The 16,736-nt window shown below is 71.5% G+C and overlaps 1 protein-coding gene across 8 annotated transcripts in view; it reads right to left on the reverse strand.

Moving 5' to 3' along the window:
- Positions 1-16,736, reverse strand: part of KCNT1 (potassium sodium-activated channel subfamily T member 1) — a 49,554-nt gene that overhangs the window by 31,416 nt on the left and 1,402 nt on the right. The window contains exons 1-2 of one of the 8 annotated variants that reach the window (XM_070059291.1): positions 6,946-7,256; positions 3,044-3,085 (exon numbers count right to left, since the gene is read on the reverse strand). The exons of 3 other annotated variants lie outside the window; for them this stretch is intronic. In XM_070059291.1, the coding sequence (XP_069915392.1) occupies positions 3,044-3,085; positions 6,946-7,100 (197 nt within the window). In that variant the 5' untranslated portion in view covers positions 7,101-7,256. Of the gene's footprint in view, positions 1-3,043; positions 3,086-6,945; positions 7,260-16,736 lie in introns of those variants that run through there. 4 more of the 8 variants (XM_070059293.1, XM_070059287.1, XM_070059249.1 and 1 more) reach the window with 4 other exon arrangements.

The following is a 16,736-nucleotide window of genomic DNA, read 5'->3' on the forward strand; positions in this document are numbered from 1 at the left end:
CCCTCCCCCAACTCAGGCCCCACCAGGCCCCTGAGCAGATGCTGAGGTGGCCGAGCCCCTCAGCCCATGCCCCCGGCCCGACTCCGGTGCCCCCCGCCTCCCCTCCCCCACCCCTCCCTAACATGGGGCCCAGGGCTGCCCACAGGTGACTTCCAGACTGGCACTCTGGTCCTGGCCACCGGCCCCTCGCAGGCCTCCCCTCCCCACTCCGTTCACCCCCTGCCCACCCCCAGGTCCCCCCAGCGCCGTGGCCGCCGTCCCTGCTCAGAGCCCTGGGCCCGTGACGTCCCGGGGAGCTGCCGTCACCCCGTTTGTCCACCTGCCCTGCCCACCTCCCACCATCTCGGCCCCAGGAGGGCCCCCGACCTCGGTCCTTGGGCAGGTGCCCGGCTCTGTCCTGACCGCTCGGCACCCCCTCCCCACCTCACTGACACCCACTGCAGCCCCACCTCTCCCAGCCTCTCCAGCGGGGCCTGGGCCCTCCGGGGTCAGCTCCTCGCCCGTCTGCTGCCCGCTCTCTGCCCCCCGCCGGCAGAGGGGTCCCTGGCCGGGCTCCGCAGCCCCAGGGCCTCATAACAGCCGCAGTGGGCAGTGCCCGCCTGCAGGGGAGTGAGGGACCCGCAGTGCCCGAGGAATCAGCCGGCCTCCCGCCCTTCCGTTTCTCGGGGACTGCGGCCGCCCACGCCCTGCACCGCCACAGGAAGTGGATGAAAACCACCCACGTCCCCCAAAGCGTGTGTGAGCCAGCGGCCAATCGTGAGGGGCAGCAGGAGGTGGCCTGGGCAGGGAGCCCGCGGCCGGCTGGGGCGGTCCTGGGGTTCGCGGGTGCCAGCTGGGCCCCGTCGGAGCTGCCCGCGTTCACAGCTGAGCCTCAGCCCCTCCCTCAGAGGCCGGAGTCCCCCAGGATGCCGGACGCAGCCCGTCCCTGCCGGCCCAGCCCCGGCACCCTCGCCTGCCTTGGCCTCTGCTTCCTCCCCGGGAAGGTGGCCGAGTGGCCTCCCACGAGTCCTGAGGGAGGACCGGGAGACAGCCTGGTGTGTGGCTGCCCAGCGCCCGGGGCCAGCCTCAGACGCCTCAGGGCCCCCGGGGCTCGGACCCAGAGCCCAGGCCGAGGGGGGAGCAGCTGGCCAAGCTCACAGCGGGCCTCTCCCGGAGCGGCCCCGGAGCCCACGCGGCTCTGTGCGGCTGGACAGGGGCCCGCGCAGCCCAGGTGCGGGCCCCTCACAGGTGCTGCAGCCGCCTGCTTGCAGGTGGACGATGCGGTGTCGGCGTCGCTCACAGGGCAGCGCCTACCCCACCCCCGGGCTCTGCTTTTCCGCCTGGACAGGGGCGGGCCCACAGGAGGCGCCCGCACGGCACAGGCAGGTCTGGGGGGACGGTCGGTGCCCAGTGCCCGCTTCCGTGAGGATGCAACAAGCCCTGGCCAGCCCCATCCCCGCGCCCCTGGCTCCCTGGGCTCCCAGGGTGTGGCTCTGCCCCGCCACCTGCCAGTGGCCAGGGTCAGGGCACCCACGGAGCCCCCACGTGCCGGCACTGAGCACGCCCGGTGAGGCCAGGCCCAGTGCCCAGTGGTGAGCGGGCAGGGGCGGGGTGCTCAGTTCCCCTCACTGCCCGGGGAGCAGACGGGCAGACGGGAGCCAGCCTTGCACGCATTCCTGGCAGGCAGCCCCAGTGCACGTGGCCCAGGCTGGGGAGCTCCACGCAGCACCAGGCCACCCGGCGCCAGCCCCAGGGGTGCCACCCACCAGCCCCCGCAGCCACGCGCCCTGGGGCCGAGGCCTCAGCTGCCTGGCTGGGCGCTCCGTGGGGGCCTCTGTCCCAATGCCAGCAGGAGGTCAGGCCCAGGCCCAGTGCCAACCCCCGGCCGCGTGTTCTGAGCCTGGACGCAGCCCATGGCCCAGGTTGCGCGTGGCCCCGGCGCCCTGGCTGCTTGGGTGGGCAGGTGAGGCGCTGCGGCTGGGGCCGCCCTGCTCAGTGCCTCCCCACCTGTGCAGGGTGGCTGGGGCTACCAGCTGGGGACGGGCAGGGCGGGGACAGGCACTGATGCACAGCTATCCCAGCCCCAAGACGGGAGACGCCCTCCCTCTCCCAGGAGCCCTCTGGCCGGCTTGGATCGGCCCAGGGACGGGCAGTGGTCAGGGCTTGCTCCTCGCTCCCGGACCCTGCCACGGGCCAGCTCCCCAGGCCCTCGGCCGTCCCACACCCAGCCCCTCAGACCAGCCGTGGGGAGGCGTTGCCGGGGGAGGCTCTGCCATCGCCACCCTTTCTTGGGCGCCCCTCCAACCCTGTTGAGGGTCCCCGGGGACCTGCTGGTCCTTGTCCCTTGGGCCTCTGATGGGGACATCTGTTCTGACGGGTGACAGCCCCGGGGCAGCCACAAGTGGCCCATCCTCCGCCCGGTGCCCCAGGAGCCCGGCCTGGGCGGGCCCTGCGCCTGCCCCCGGCTCGCCCACTTCCCCACCGCACCACCGCACCACCGCACCTCGGCGCCCGGCCTGGCAGACGGAGGCCCAGGCGTAGGACCCGCCCCCGCGCCCGACTCCTTTGGGACAACAGCGACCAGCCACCAGCAGCACAAGACCTCACGGAGCACGCCCGGGAGCTGCAGGCGCCACCACCTCGGGCCCACGAAACTAACAGGGCTCAAGGCCCACTGGGAGGCCGCCCTGGACGGGGTGGGGGCGCCCGGCCGCTCGGAGGGGCTCTGGCTGCCCCGCCCCCAAGTCCCCTCTGCTTGACTGAAGTGAGGAGCGCAGCCGCACAGCCCTCGCTCAGGACACACGGAGACAGGACCCGCCTGGGCCGCCTGCTCCCCCGAGCCCCACAGGCTGTGCGGCATCCGGCTGCACCTGGGGCTGCAGGGCCCTGGTGTCCCGCCCCCGGCTGGCCCCGCGTCCTCCTCCCGGGCTCCCCGCCCAGGCGATGACTGGCGGCCCCACCCGGCCTCGCTCTCAGGGGCACGTGGGAGGTGCTGGCCGGCCGTGCGCTCCCTGCCGGCCGCAGGTGGCCGGTCCCGGAGGCAGCCCCACCCGGGAGCACTTACTGAGACAGGGAGGAGTCCAGGCTGGCATCGTCCACGTGGAGCCTGGGGGCACAGGAGAGTCATCACCACGGAAGGCGGGGGCGGGGCGCGAGGGCGGCGGGCCTGCCCGTGCCCACGCCTGACCTGGGCGCCCCGGGTGCCCTCGGCGGCAGCCCAGCATGCGGCGGGGCCGGAGAAACCAGCGCAGCCCACGCGGGCGTGGCCACACGCACCCCCTGCTCCCCGGGGACGATGGCCCCGCCCTGCCCAGGCCCCTCTGTGACCCCTGCCGGACGCTGAGGTCAACAGGGGTGGACCCCGTGCAGGGTCACGCAGCTGGCCGTCAGGTGTGGTCCTGCCCGGTCTGCCCAGCATGCTCTTGTCCACACGGCTGCCTGGGAGGACATGGGCCCTAGGCCCTTAAGTTGGACCTGCGCCCCGGGTCACTGGTCCTTCTAGAAGATTCTGTGGGCAGGAGCAGGCAGGGCCACAGCCTGTGGCGTGGAGAGCAGGCAGTGCACACCCAGCCCCTTGCGTCCTGGCTCCGAGGGGCCGTGCCCTGTGGCCCTGGGTGGGACGTGGAGCAGCCACTGTGGCCCTGGGCCTCTCCCGCCTCCTCAGCACCCCACACACTCAGCAGCACCCCAGCAATGGCGCAGGGGCCCCTCCCTTGCCAAGCCCCCCTCGCCCTGTCCCAGCCCCTGCAGAGAGCCCACTGCTGCTCTGCCTCAGGGTCCAGGGCAGGCCCCTCCCCCCGCCAGGCCCGCGCAAGCTCGTCCAGGAGCCCTAGTGTCCCGAGGCAACGACAGGGCTGGGGAGCCCTGCGGACAAGGCCAGCCGGAGAGACCTCGCCGGGGGCGGGGAGGGCCTGGAGCACCGGAACCCAAGTGGTCTCGGGGGCCTGACCCTCAGGGCCCCTGGGGATGGCCGAGACCATGCGCCGGGCCTGGGCCATCTCCTCCACACCGGGCCCTGCCTGGGAGTCCGGATTCGGCTCCGCCTTCTTCACTGGGGCTGGGGGCGGGGCGGGGGTCCTTGCCCTCTGCACCGGGGTCTGAGCGCCGGGAGATGCTTCAGGGACCGGCTCGGGCTCAGCGGGTTTGGGAACTGGGGTCTGAGCTGCGGGGAGCCCTGCACCCCAGCTCCCCACCCCAGCCAGGAAAAGCAGCGGGGATGCGACTGCTCTGGGGGGGGGTGGCAGGGGCAGGAAGGCCCCACAGGAGCCAGCACGGGGGAGGGGCCGTGCTGGGGGTGGGCGGGGCCGTGGGCACACGGCGGGTCTCTAGGGAAAGGCGGGGAGCAGGGCTCGGGCGTCAGCACCCCCACCCCTTCGTGAAGGGCTCAGGCTTGGGAGGGGGCAGAGAGGCCGGGGAGGGGGTGGCAGAGGGAAGTGGGGAAATGGGGCTGGGGGCTGCCGGTGGTTCGTCCTGGGCCCAGTGGGAAGGCGATGGAGGGACGTCCTGGGGGTCACGAAGCCACGGGGGACTGGGGTGGGAGGGGCTGTGTGTGGGGCCGGTGGCCGTGGGTGCACAGGGTGGGGGCAGATTACCCTTGCCCCCAACCCCTGCACACAGCGGTGGCCCCGTCCCTTGGGATGGTCCTCAGGGGACTCCTGAGCCAGGCTCGCGCGCTCGCCCTGAGTCAGCGCCCCGAGGGGACAGGCGGTAAGTGGGCGCCCTGCAGCACCCACCACGCCACATCCCACCCCCAGCACCCGAGGCCCCACCCACTCCTGGACCTGCCCATGAAGACCGCGGGGAGCCCGGCCCCTCCCCGAGTCCCCAGATGGTCCAGCCCTGAGAGAGACTCTCCCACCTCCACATCCGGCGCCCTCGGTCGCAGGGGCCCAGCCCTGTACCGGCCCCTCCCCGCCTGCTCCTCCCTCCCCGGGAGCCCCCTCCTCATCCCTTTCCTCCTTCGGACCCCTTGCCTGGGCCCAGGCTGCACCTGCGCACCCCCTCTCCTCCCCAGCTCGGCCCCCTCCCCCGGGGCTCCCCTTGTCCGTCTCAGGCACCTCACAGGCCCCCGCCAAGTGTCCTGCACCTCCCAGAGCTCCAGGGACCCCGAGGGCCTTGCCCCCGCCCCGCAGCCCTCTCAGGTCCCGGTCCCACCTCCTGGGTCTCTGTAGCCCCACCCACCGCCTCCCAGGACACCTGCTGTCCACTCTGCACCCACCCAGTGACCCTGGAGCTTCCCCTAGGGGCCTGTCCCCCACCCCGTCCCTGGCCTGTCCCTCCTGCCAGCTGTCCTGGAAGCCCCAGTGGCCCGCGTCCACTCAGTCTCCCCTAGGCTCGGGACGCCCCACCAGCACCCTGGGCACCTGACCCACTGGGTGGGTTTGCTAAGCAGCCCAGCCTCCCTCACTGGGCTCCTCTGCACCTCAGCTCCCGAATGGCCGTCGGCCCCCACTGCCAGGCCTCCCCCAGGGCCTCCCTGCCTCCCACGGGGGAGACAGGAGCAAAGGGAAAAGCCGGGAGCCAGAGCTGGGCAGGGGGCAGGCGGGGGCACAGCAGAGAGCACCCGGCGCACAACGGCCAGGAGAGGGTGCCGCTGCCACCCACACACTGCCTGGGCAGGCTTCTCCCTCCCTGCCCGCGGCTCAGCCCCTGGGGGCCTCGGAGACCCCTCGCCAGGGCGTGCGTGGGGAGAGGGGCCGGGGGGCCGGGGTGTGGACGGCGTCCTTGACTCCCCCTGCACCTGCAGCCCTGCCACCCCGGTGGACGGCTCAGCACAGCTGAGGGCAGGCATGGGCACGGCAGAGGGCCTCCTGGAGGAGGTGGCCTGGCCGGAGGAGCAGGGCCCTAAGTCCCAGGCTGCACTGTGGGCTCGGTGCCACCAGGCAGGCCCCGCCGTCCCTCTGGCCTACCCTCGCAGGGGCCAGGCCGGCCGCTGGTGGAGCTTCCCGGATCGCCGGCCCCCACAGTATCCAGGAAGAGGGAGAGTGGCCCCCAGGGCCCAGGCCAGCGCCCAGCCCTACTGCCGGTCAGCTGTCCATTAGTCGGGGGAGGGCTCGACAGTCGCCCCTGGCAAATGGGAACAGGCTGCAGCCGCCGTGCCCCCGGGGGGCCGTGAGGAGCAGGTGTGGGCGGCGGAGGCCAGGTCGGCCTGTGGCAGGTCGGGGAGGGGCAGGGGCCCGGTTCCCAGGCGCCCTGGGTCCGGCCATCTGTCAGGCTTGGCCTCTGTCAGCCACCCCCGGCCCTGACTCAGCCCCTCCAGACCCCTGCCGCGGCCCTCGCTGCTCCCTCGGCCTGGGAGCCCTGTCCGTCTCGCCCGCCGGGACCAGTGCCCCAGGAGAACCCTGCTCTCCTGGCCTGGCCCCCAGGGCTCTCCGCCGGGCACGACTGGAGCCCACACCAGGCCGGGTCTGCATCATCTCCGGGTGCCCGCGTTCCTGCAGCGGCTCCTGGCGCGGCGGCCTGCGTCCTCATCCATGAAGCGGGAATCTGCGCCCACCCGGGACGGCTCGGCCTCCTGCACCCCGGCTGCCCCTGGCACCAGGCAGGGCTTGTCCTGGACATGCCCCCGAAGGGGCGCTCCCGCGGAGCCCAGCCTCATGCTGCCCACTGGAGTGGGGACAGGGACGCCGGCCCTGCCAGCCCTGCCTCCCCCAGGTGGCCGCAGGACCCGAGGGACACGGCGCCTGGGCACAGCTGGGTGAGCTCCCTCCCTCAGGCTTGCTCAGGCTCCGGGTCGGTCAGTGAGGGGGGTCCCCCAGGCGCCCGCAGGCTGGGCAGGACAGTGCAGGGCCGGGGGCTGCGCCCCCGCTTTCCAGGACGGACCCGCAGACCCCCTTCCCGGGCTGCCGCGGCGCGCAGGTGCGGCGAGGAGCGAGCGAGCGAGCGAGCGTGCGGGATGCGAGCGCGGATGCGAAGCCCCTCCCGGCGGCCCTGCGCGGGGGCTCCCAGGCCCGCGCCTGCCCCTACCTCTGGCCCACGTCGCTGCCCACGGAGCCCCCGCCGCGGGCCGGCAGCAGCGGGCTGAGCCCGTGCGGCTCCTCGGGGGCCGCGGCGCCGGCCGGGCCGCCCCCGGAGCCCGCCTTGCCCTCGGACGGCGAGCGCGGCAGCTTGGCCCGCGCCATCCTGCGGGAGCGCACGGCGCGGCGCGGCGGCTGGAGCGGCGGGGGTGGCGCCGGGCGCAACCATCTCGCGCACACGCGCGCGTTCCCCGCGCCGCCGCCGCAGTGGAACGGCCGGGGGTGGGGTGCCGGGGAGCCCGGTGGTGGAGCGGGTCCCAGCGCCCCGCTGTCCAGGTCGGAAGTGCTAATTCGAGCGATCAAGCGCTGGGGGTGTAGTGGCAGGTGACAGCCGGCGCTGGCCCCTCCTCTCGGGGACCAAGAGTTGCTGGGGAAGGGGTGGGCCTTCCCCGGGGGCGGGCCTGCCCGGAGTGGTGCCCACTTTCTGCTCCAGCCTGGTGAGGAAGGGCTGGCCCCTGGCCAGGGGGGGAATCGGGGTCGGTGCCAGTTGTCCCGGCTGCAGGCACTCAGGGGCCGAGCCCCCCCGCCCCCCAGCCTCCAGAGCCACTGGGGCACAGCACGGGGTGCTCCAGCTCACCGGGCCAGCCACAGCAAGCCACGAGACAGAGACGGAGGTCTGTGGGCAAGGTGCACCCATTCCCCTAGGCAGGCAGTACCAACTCGGGCTGGGGGGGTGGCCAGACTCACACCAAGAGCCTCACAGGAGCGGGCCACAGGGGTCCTGTCCTGGCCCTCCGGGGTCCCAGAGCCCGGCCTGCCCACGGCTGTAGCCACCTCCGCCCCGTCCCAGGCTCACTGTGCCTGACACCCCCTGTGCAAGACCAGGGCCCCTCCCAGGCATGAGCACCACAGGGGATGGGGCCCCCAGCTCTGCAGGGGCGCGGCCCCCTCCCCAAGGCTCCACCCAGGCCCAGCTCCGCCGGGGAGCCCCTCCCTGAGCCGCCAGCGGCTGCCCAGCCCCTCCCGCACTCGGGCAGGCCCTTGGAAGACCGCAGCGGGCTGGGCAGTGACGCAGCCACTGCTGCCGGGTCCCGGCTGCATCCGCGGCTTCGGTCGGCCCCCGGGAGCCAGGGCAGTGTGGGCACCAGGCGGGAGGCGGCCCTGCCTGCCCCGGGGGGCGGGGTCGCACCGGAGGCTGCCTGCCCCCAGCCTTGGGGCCACGCAGAGTGCAGCAGGAGCCTGGGGTGTCCCCCTGGCTTGTCGGTGGCTGGCACACAGCAGGGGCTGGCCTGGTGCCAGGGCTGGGGGAGGGGGCGGGAGGGGGCGGGGCCTCGAGGTTCCTCTCTGGGGGCAGCAGCGGGCACGAGAGGCCCCGGCTCAGCCCAGCGCCGGCCACTTTGGGTCTGGGTCTAGTCTCTCCTGATTTTCGCTTCATTTATTTGAAGCGGGGGTGGGGGTGGGGGTGGGAGAGAGATTATCTCAACTGCGGTCTGCTGGTTCACTCCCCAGACGGCTGCAGCAGGAGCTGGAGCTCCACCCAGGCCGCCCAGGCCTCCCAGGCGGTGGCCGGGCCTGGTGCATCAGCGGGGAGCTGGCCCAGGGGCAGAGGTGGGGGCCTCGCTCCCTGCGTCCCAAGCGGTGGCTTTACCTGCTGTGCCTTAACGCCCACACGGCCACTCGTGTTTTGCAGGGCCGGCGCTGTGGTGTGACAGGTAAAGCCACGGCCTGCAGAGCCGGCGTCCCATATGGGCACCGGTTTGAGTCCCGGCTGCTCCCCTTCTGATCCAGCTCTCTGCTGTGGCCTGGGAAAGCAGCAGAAGATGGCCTGGGTCCTTGGGCCCCTGCACCTGCATGGGAGACCCAGATGAATCTCCTGGCTCCCGGCTCCGGATCGGCACAGCTCCGGCCGCTGTGGCCATCTGGGGAGTGACCCAGCGGATGGAAGACCTCTCCTGCCTCTGCCTCTCTCTAGCTCTTTCAAATAGATAAATTAATTAATCTTTAAAAAAATCAGTGCCATTGCTCCCCAGGCCCCGTGGCGCTGGAAGCACAGGCGAGTTGGGACGGGGCAGGATGGTGACTCGGTGGCTCCAGCTTTTGCAGCTATCAGCAGCGAACCCCGCGGAGCCGCCCGCCGGCCGCAGAGGTGGCCGCTGGGGCAGAGTGGGTACGGGTGCCGCCGGCTGGGTCACACAGTGAGCTTTCTTTTTTCTTTCTTTTTCAATATTTATTTTGTACTTATTTGAAAGGCAGAGTTGGAGAGAGAGAAGAGAGAGAGAGAGAAAGGAGAGAGAGAAGAGAGAAAAGAGAGGGAAGAGAGAGAAGAGAGAGAGAGAGAGAGAGGTCTTCCATCCACGGACTCACTGCCCAGATGGCTGCAGCATCCGCAGGAGCCAGGAGCTTCTTCAGGTCTCCCACGCGGGTGCAGGGCCCAGGGACTCGGGCATCGTCCACTGCTCTCCCAGGCCACAGCAGAGAGCTGGGGCAGAAGAGGAGCAGCCGGGTCTTGAACCAGTGCCTGGACGGGATGCTGATGTCACAGGTGGAGGCTTAACCTTCTACACCACGGCGCCCTCCCCCTTTACTTCAGAATGCCCGTCGTCGTCTGAGGGAGTCTGAGCGCTGACTCCTACGTGGGGAGGACTGACTGCCGTGGCCCAGGGCCCGGATTCCTCGGTCTCTGGGGACGGGGGATGGGAGGGCGCCGGGCCCCTGGCGCGGGGCCCACGGGGAGACCAGTGCTTTCTCTGCGCTTCCCGCCCCCATGTAACCTGGACAATGTCCTCGCAGCCCAGGAGAAGTGGTCACTGCCCTCCTGTGGGGCACGGACACCTGCTACGGGCTTGCCGTGTGCCGCCCGCACTGGGGCCAGAGGGTCTGCAGGTGGCGCTGAGGCCTGGGGGCAGGGACACCAAGAGGGGTGGCAGCCTGCAGGAGGGGGGTCAGGCCTCCACTCTGGAGTTCCCGGAGTGCCGGTTGGAGGGGTCTCGTGGCTGTGTGGACGCCCGCGCCTGTGCGCTGAGGGCTTGGGGCCAGGGAGCGGCCCACTGGGCACCAGCTGCCCCAGGGATCTGAGGCCCCACGCTGGTGGGGTCACCTCAGTGGAGGGTGCAGCCCAGAGCCAGCCAGCAGCGGGTGCAGGTGGCAGGACTGGGGTGTGACATGCACAGCGTGAGAATCGGTGGGCACCTGCAGGTGTGCGGGCAGGTGTGTACCTACAGGTGTGCACCTACAGGTGTGTACCTACAGGTGTGCGGGCAGGTGGGCATCTACAGGTGTGCAGGTAGGTGTGCACCTACAGGTGTGGGCAGGTGTGTACCTGCAGGTGTGCGGCAGGTGTGGGCAGGTGTGTGGGCAGGTGTGCGGGCAGGTGTGCGGGCAGGTGGGCACCTACAGGTGTGCGGGCAGGTGTGTACCTGCAGGTGTGCGGCAGGTGTGTACCTGCAGGTGTGCGGCAGGTGTGTACCTGCAGGCGTGCGGGCAGGTGGGCATCTACAGGTGTGCGGGCAGGTGTGCGGGCAGGTGTGTGGGCAGGTGGGCATCTACAGGTATGCGGGCAGGTGTGCGGGCAGGTGTGCGGCAGGTGTGTACCTGCAGGCGTGCGGGCAGGTGGGCATCTACAGGTGTGCGGGCAGGTGTGCGGGCAGGTGTGTGGGCAGGTGGGCATCTACAGGTATGCGGGCAGGTGTGCGGGCAGGTGTGTACCTACAGGTGTGCGGCAGGTGTGTACCTGCAGGCGTGCGGGCAGGTGGGCATCTACAGGTGTGCGGGCAGGTGTGCGGGCAGGTGTGTGGGCAGGTGGGCATCTACAGGTATGCGGGCAGGTGTGCGGGCAGGTGTGTACCTACAGGTGTGCGGCAGGTGTGTACCTGCAGGCGTGCGGGCAGGTGGGCATCTACAGGTGTGCGGGCAGGTGTGCGGGCAGGTGTGTGGGCAGGTGGGCATCTACAGGTGTGCGGGCAGGTGTGTGGGCAGGTGTGTACCTACAGGTGTGTGGGCAGGTGGGCACCTACAGGTGTGCAGGTAGGTGTGCACCTACAGGTGCGGGCAGGTGGGCACCTACAGGTGTGCGGCAGGTGTGCGGCAGGTGTGTACCTGCAGGTGTGCGGCAGGTGTGCGGCAGGTGTGCACCTACAGGTGTGGGCAGGTGTGTACCTACAGGTGTGCGGCAGGTGTGTACCTACAGGTGTGGGCAGGTGTGTACCTACAGGTGTGCGGCAGGTGTGTACCTACAGGTGTGCGGCAGGTGCGCAGGCTGTCCCAGGGGCCTCTTGAACCCAGGATGACGAGCACATGTCGTAAAAGGCAGTGACCACGAGCCAGGGCAGGCCAGCAGTGCAGGCTTCCCGAGACGGTTCGCTGGTGGCCTTGGAGGAGGTGGGGGCAGTGGAGGCTGTCAGGGGAGTGGGCTCGTGGCCGTGGAGGCGCAGACCCTGGGCTGTGGGCACGTGGCTCAGGGTGATTCGAAGGGGCTTGGCCCAGTCCTGGAGTGCAGAGGCCGAGAGCGGGGGCTGCGACGTCCGAGGGGGGAGGGCGAGGGCGTCTGCTCCGGGAAGGGGCTGAGGGGGGAGGGCGAGGGCGTCTGCTCCGGGAAGGGGCTGAGGGGGGAGGGCGAGGGCGCCCCTGCTCTGGGAAGGGGCCCGTTGCCTTCCCCCGGCTCCGAGCTTCCTGGGGTCCCCTGGCTGCTGGAGTGGGGCTGCCCAGCGGTCAGGGCTCCGTGCCGGGCGCGGCGGCACGTGCGGCTGGCGGTGCCAGGCTCCACTTCCTGCCTTGGAGGACCGAGCCCCTTTCCTTGCTGGCATCGGCCGTGGGCTGCGCTCAGCTCCCAAGGTCACACGTGGCCCCCCACCAGCGAGGCTGGCCGGGGCTCTGGGGTCCCCTGCCCCTCCGACCACGCTGCCTCTTCGCCGTGTGGTTGCACCCGGCGCTCTCTGGCTGTCTCCGCTGGATGGACTCAGTGCCCACCCTCACCATCGCCAGATGAGCCCAGTGCCTGAGGGACGCCGGCCGGGTTTGCTGGGACAACGCATGGCCCACGGCGGGGCCCGGACACCCTGTGTCCTGCGGCCAGAGGCCGAGAGCCAGGCCGTGGGGGCCGCTTCCCCCAGGGCCCTCACCCAGCTGGCAGGCAGCCGCTGGGACAGGCCAGGGTGCCGGCTGCCGCCCGGTTGGCCTTCGCGTGCTCACCAGGCAGTGAGGGAGAGCGAGCTGTCTGTCCCTTTTGGGACCCCCTCGTGGCCTGTCCCCTCGCGACGCTGGCACCGTGGCATGGGGGTGGGGCTGCAGCAGGTGCATTGCCGGGGAGGGGACAGGCATCAGTCCCCCCAGCTTCTCCCTGTGTCATGGTGGACCAGGGCACGCCCTACGGACCCCTGCCAAACCCGTCTCCGGCTACGGTGCTATTCTAGGGTGCAGGTGACAGCACAGGACGTGGGAGACCGTGTGACGCGGCGACCGTGGGTGTGACAGCACGTTCACCACCCCGGATCCAAAGGGGGCACAGAGGGCGAGAGGCAGAGCCAGGATGACCCAACAGAGCCCGGCACTCGCTGGCGGCCCCGGGGATGCGCGGCTCGGGACAGCCCTCCGGTGCCTGGGGGACCTGCTGAGCCTGCCCTCGTCTGGCGCCACCCACGCCCGAGCACACCCCGAGCCGTCCCACGTGGGGCCCACGGCCGGAGCTCCAGGCCCGCCTTGGCCTCTCCTGTGGCTCCCCGGCCATTCAGCCCTGAGTGGGCAGGGGAGAGCAGAAAGGGTCCCTGGGGTCCAGCCTGAAGTCTGCAGAGGCAGAGGCTCAGTGGGGGGGGGGGAGCGGGGACGCCTGGGCCTGGCCAGCTCCTGCTACGTGCGCAGAAGGGACGCTGGGCAGCCAAGGCCGTCGGACCCCGCGGACCCCGCGCTGGCCTGCCCTGGGAGACAGCAGTGCTGGTGGCACCCACGGGGCGGCAGGGGTAGCAGTGAGGGAGCAGGGCTGACTGTGGGCCCAGGGAGCACCCAGACCCTGTGCACACCCGCTGGGAGAGCCGGGAGCAGCAGCGCCACAATGGCCGGAGCTGGGCCCATCCGCAGCCAGGAGCCAGAAGCTTCCTCCGGGTTTCCCACGTGGGTGCAGGGACCAAGCACTCGGGCATCTTCCACTGCTTTCCCAGGCCACAGCAGGGAGCTGGACTGGAAGTGGAGCAGCCGGGACTTGAACTGGCGCTCATAGGGGATGCCGGTACCACAGGCAGATGCTTAACCCACTACGCCACAGCGCCGGCCGCCGGCTCTCACCAGCCCGGGGCCCATGGCCAGGCCCTGCTCCCCGCCTCACCGTCTGGAGCTTCCCTGCCCAACCCAACCAGTGCTGCAGTGCCCACGCAGGCAGCAAGGGGGCGCCCAGGGAAGATGGCAGGACAAGGTGACTGCCGGCCACAGGATCCGCTCCTGGGGGCCACAAGGCCACGACTGCCCCAGCCCCCGGCCGGCACTGTCCTCCAGGCCTGCTGGGGCTGCCTTCCTCAGGCCCCGGCCTGGGCAGTGCCCGGACCCCACCTGGCCCCACCCTGACGGCAGTGCCCCCTGCAGACTGTCAGGGCCGGCCCGACCCAGAGTTCAGCAGGCCTGGCAGAACGGACCCCCGCCTGGGCACGCCTCTGCCCACCGCTGCCCCCCTCACTGCCCACCCGTGACCCTCGAGGAGCCCCTCCCACTGATGGCCGAGAGCTCGGGGTCTCCCCAGCCTTTCCCAGGGGTCCCCAGCCTCCTGCTGGGCGCTCCGCTGTCCCCACCGGCTCTGGGCAGGCCCACCGTGCCACACTGCTGCCTGACAGCTACTCCCCACGCACGCCGGACCCGCCCCCTCTCCAGGGGAGCCCCGAGTCCAGGCTGGCTCCCACCGGGTCCCCGAGGCAGGAATGGGCCTGGGCGCCCTCGGGAGCTGACGGGTCCCCCCTCCCAGCCCTCTGCTCCTCAGGCAGGAATAGGGGCCTGGGCGCCCTCGGGAGCTGACGGGTCCCCCCTCCCAGCCCTCTGCTCCTCAGGCAGGAATAGGGGCCTGGGCGCCCTCGGGAGCTGACGGGTCCCCCCTCCCAGCCCTCTGCTCCTCAGGCAGGAATAGGGGCCTGGGCGCCCTCGGGAGCTGACGGGTCCCCCCTCCCAGCCCTCTGCTCCTCAGGCAGGAATGGGCCTGGGCGCCCTCGGGAGCTGACGGGTCCCCCCTCCCAGCCCTCTGCTCCTCAGGCAGGAATGGGCCTGGGCGCCCTCGGGAGCTGACAGGTCCCTCCCAGCCCTCTGCTCCTCAGGCAGGAATGGGCCTGGGCGCCCTCGGGAGCCTCCGGCTGCTCTGGGGCCCACACGCCCACTAATTGTGCTGGAGTGGAGCCAGCCAGGGCCGGGCTGGGCGGAGGTGGGGCAGAGTGAGCTGGCGCCCAGCACGGCTGCTGTGGTGCAGGCTGGGGCACTGGGGGGAGGGGCAGGGTGATGGCGGTGGGGTCGCTGGATGGGGCGGGGTCCGGGGTGATGGGGTGGGGTCGCTGGATGGGGCGGGGTCTGGGGTGATGATGGTGGGTGCTCCTGGGTGAGTGGGGTCTGGGGTGGGGTTCCTGGGTGGGTGGGGTCTGGGGTGATGGGGTGGGATTCCTGGGTGGGCAGGATCTGGGGTGATGGGGGCAGGGTCTGGGGTGATGGGTGCGGTTCCTGGGTGGGCGGGGTCTGGGGTGATGGGAGCGGGGTCTGGGGTGATGAGGGTGGGGTTCCTGGGTGGGTGGGGTCTAGGGTGATGGGTGGGGTCTGGGGTGATGATGGTGGGTGCTCCTGGGTGAGTGGGGTCTGAGGTGATGGGGGCAGGGTCTGGGGTGATGGGTGGGGTTCCTGGGTGGGCAGGATCTGGGGTGATGGGGGCAGGGTCTGGGGTGATGAGGGTGGGGTTCCTGGGTAGGTGGGGTCTGGGGTAACGGGGTGGGGTTCCTGGGTGGGCGGGGTCTGGGGTGATGGGGGCAGGGTCTGGGGTGATGAGGGTGGGGTTCCTGGGTGGGCGGGGTCTTGGATGATGGGGGCAGGGTCTGGGGTGATGGGGTGGGATTCCTGGGTGGGCGGGGTCTGGGGTGATGGGGGCAGGGTCTGGGGTGATGAGGGTGGGGTTCCTGGGTAGGTGGGGTCTGGGGTAACGGGGTGGGGTTCCTGGGTGGGCGGGGTCTGGGGTGATGGGGGCAGGGTCTGGGGTGATGAGGGTGGGATTCCTGGGTGGGCGGGGTCTGGGATGATGGGGGCAGGGTCTGGGGTGATGAGGGTGGGGTTCCTGGGTGGGCGGGGTCTGGGATGATGGGGGCAGGGTCTGGGGTGATGAGGGTGGGGTTCCTGGGTGGGCGGGGTCTGGGATGATGGGGGCAGGGTCTGGGGTGATGAGGGTGGGGTTCCTGGGTGGGCAGGATCTGGGGTGATGGGTGGGGTTCCTGGGTGGGTGGGGCCTGGGGTGACAGGGACAGGGTCTGGGGTGATGGGTGGGGTTCCTGGGTAGGTGGGGTCTGGGGTGATGGGTGGGGTTCCTGGGTGGGCGGGGTCTTGGGTGATGGGGGCGGGGTCTTGGATGATGGGGGTGAGGTCTGGGGTGATGGGGGTGGGGTTCCTGGGTAGGTGGGGCCTGGGGTGATGGGTGGGGTTCCTGGGTGGGTGGGGTCTGGGTGATGGGGTGGGGTTCCTGGGTGGGCGGGGTCTGGGGTGACAGGTAGGGAGCAGGCTCCAGCCCCAAGTCCCCCCACACCCAGATGCCAGCCCCTTGCTGCCCGTTGGGCGACTGTTCCGTCTCTGAGGATCCTGTAATTGACTCTGACACGGGCTGTTCCTACAGACCCCACCCCGCCCCTGCTTGGCGGCCTGGCCCAGCCTGCGCCCCAGGAGAGAGACCCAGGCCCCCAGACCCCAGCTCCCCAGCCCCGCGCAGCCAGCTCCTCTCAGCCTGGGCAGGCAGTGGGGAGGGGCTTTCTAGCGGGCTGGGGAAGGAACGTGGGGCGCCCCGAGCCCACCGGCCCCTCCCTGCACCGGCCCTGTCCCTGCAAGGCCGCAGGGTCCCCACTGAGCCTTCCGGGGGGGCCGTCTCGGCAGCTGTGGGTCCGCATTCCTGGCAGGCCAGCCCCGCCTTCCCGGCTCGCTGTGCGAGAAAGCACACGGGGCTGTCAGAGCTGCTGCGCAAACAGCCCGAGTGGGGCCCTGCTGGGACGTGGCTTGACCTGAACCTGGACTCTGGCCACGGCCTGCATCACGGCGGTCACCCCCAGGACCCGGGAGCCCTAGACCCCCGGGGGGCTTGGCCTAGGTCCTGGAACCCCTGTCGGCACAGAGCCGGGATGCAGCCCGTCTTTGGCCACTCTGCCGGCCCCCGGGCACGCCTCAACGTGCAAAGCCCCCTCCCCGGTTCCTGAGACGGTGCTGGGAGGCAGGGGTCCGGAGCAGGAGACGAAGCCCACCTGCACCGATGCCCTCAGGCAGCCCGGCCTGCGCCCCCGCTAAGCGTTCATTAGGAGGCTGGGCTCCCCCAGGACCACGCCGGCTTAGCTGTCCAGGGCTCCGGGCAGCCCTCAGCGCCGCCCTCCCCGCCGGGCTGTGCCCTGGGTGTGGGCTCGGCCCCCTGGGGAGAGGCCAGCTGGGCGGTGCGGCCTCAGCGCACACGTGGGCGGCGCAGAGCCTCCCCCAAGGCCATGGTGACCGAGAGTGACTTTGTCCCCCTGCAGAGCCGCACCCACGGCTGTGCTGCCCACCCACAGCCTGCAGGGTGGGGCACCGCACCCCCACCCCACCTAGCCTTCCCCAGGCTTGTGGCACTGG

Source organism: Oryctolagus cuniculus, chromosome 1 (assembly GCF_964237555.1).
Source record: "Oryctolagus cuniculus chromosome 1, mOryCun1.1, whole genome shotgun sequence".
Classification (NCBI taxonomy): domain Eukaryota; kingdom Metazoa; phylum Chordata; class Mammalia; order Lagomorpha; family Leporidae; genus Oryctolagus; species Oryctolagus cuniculus.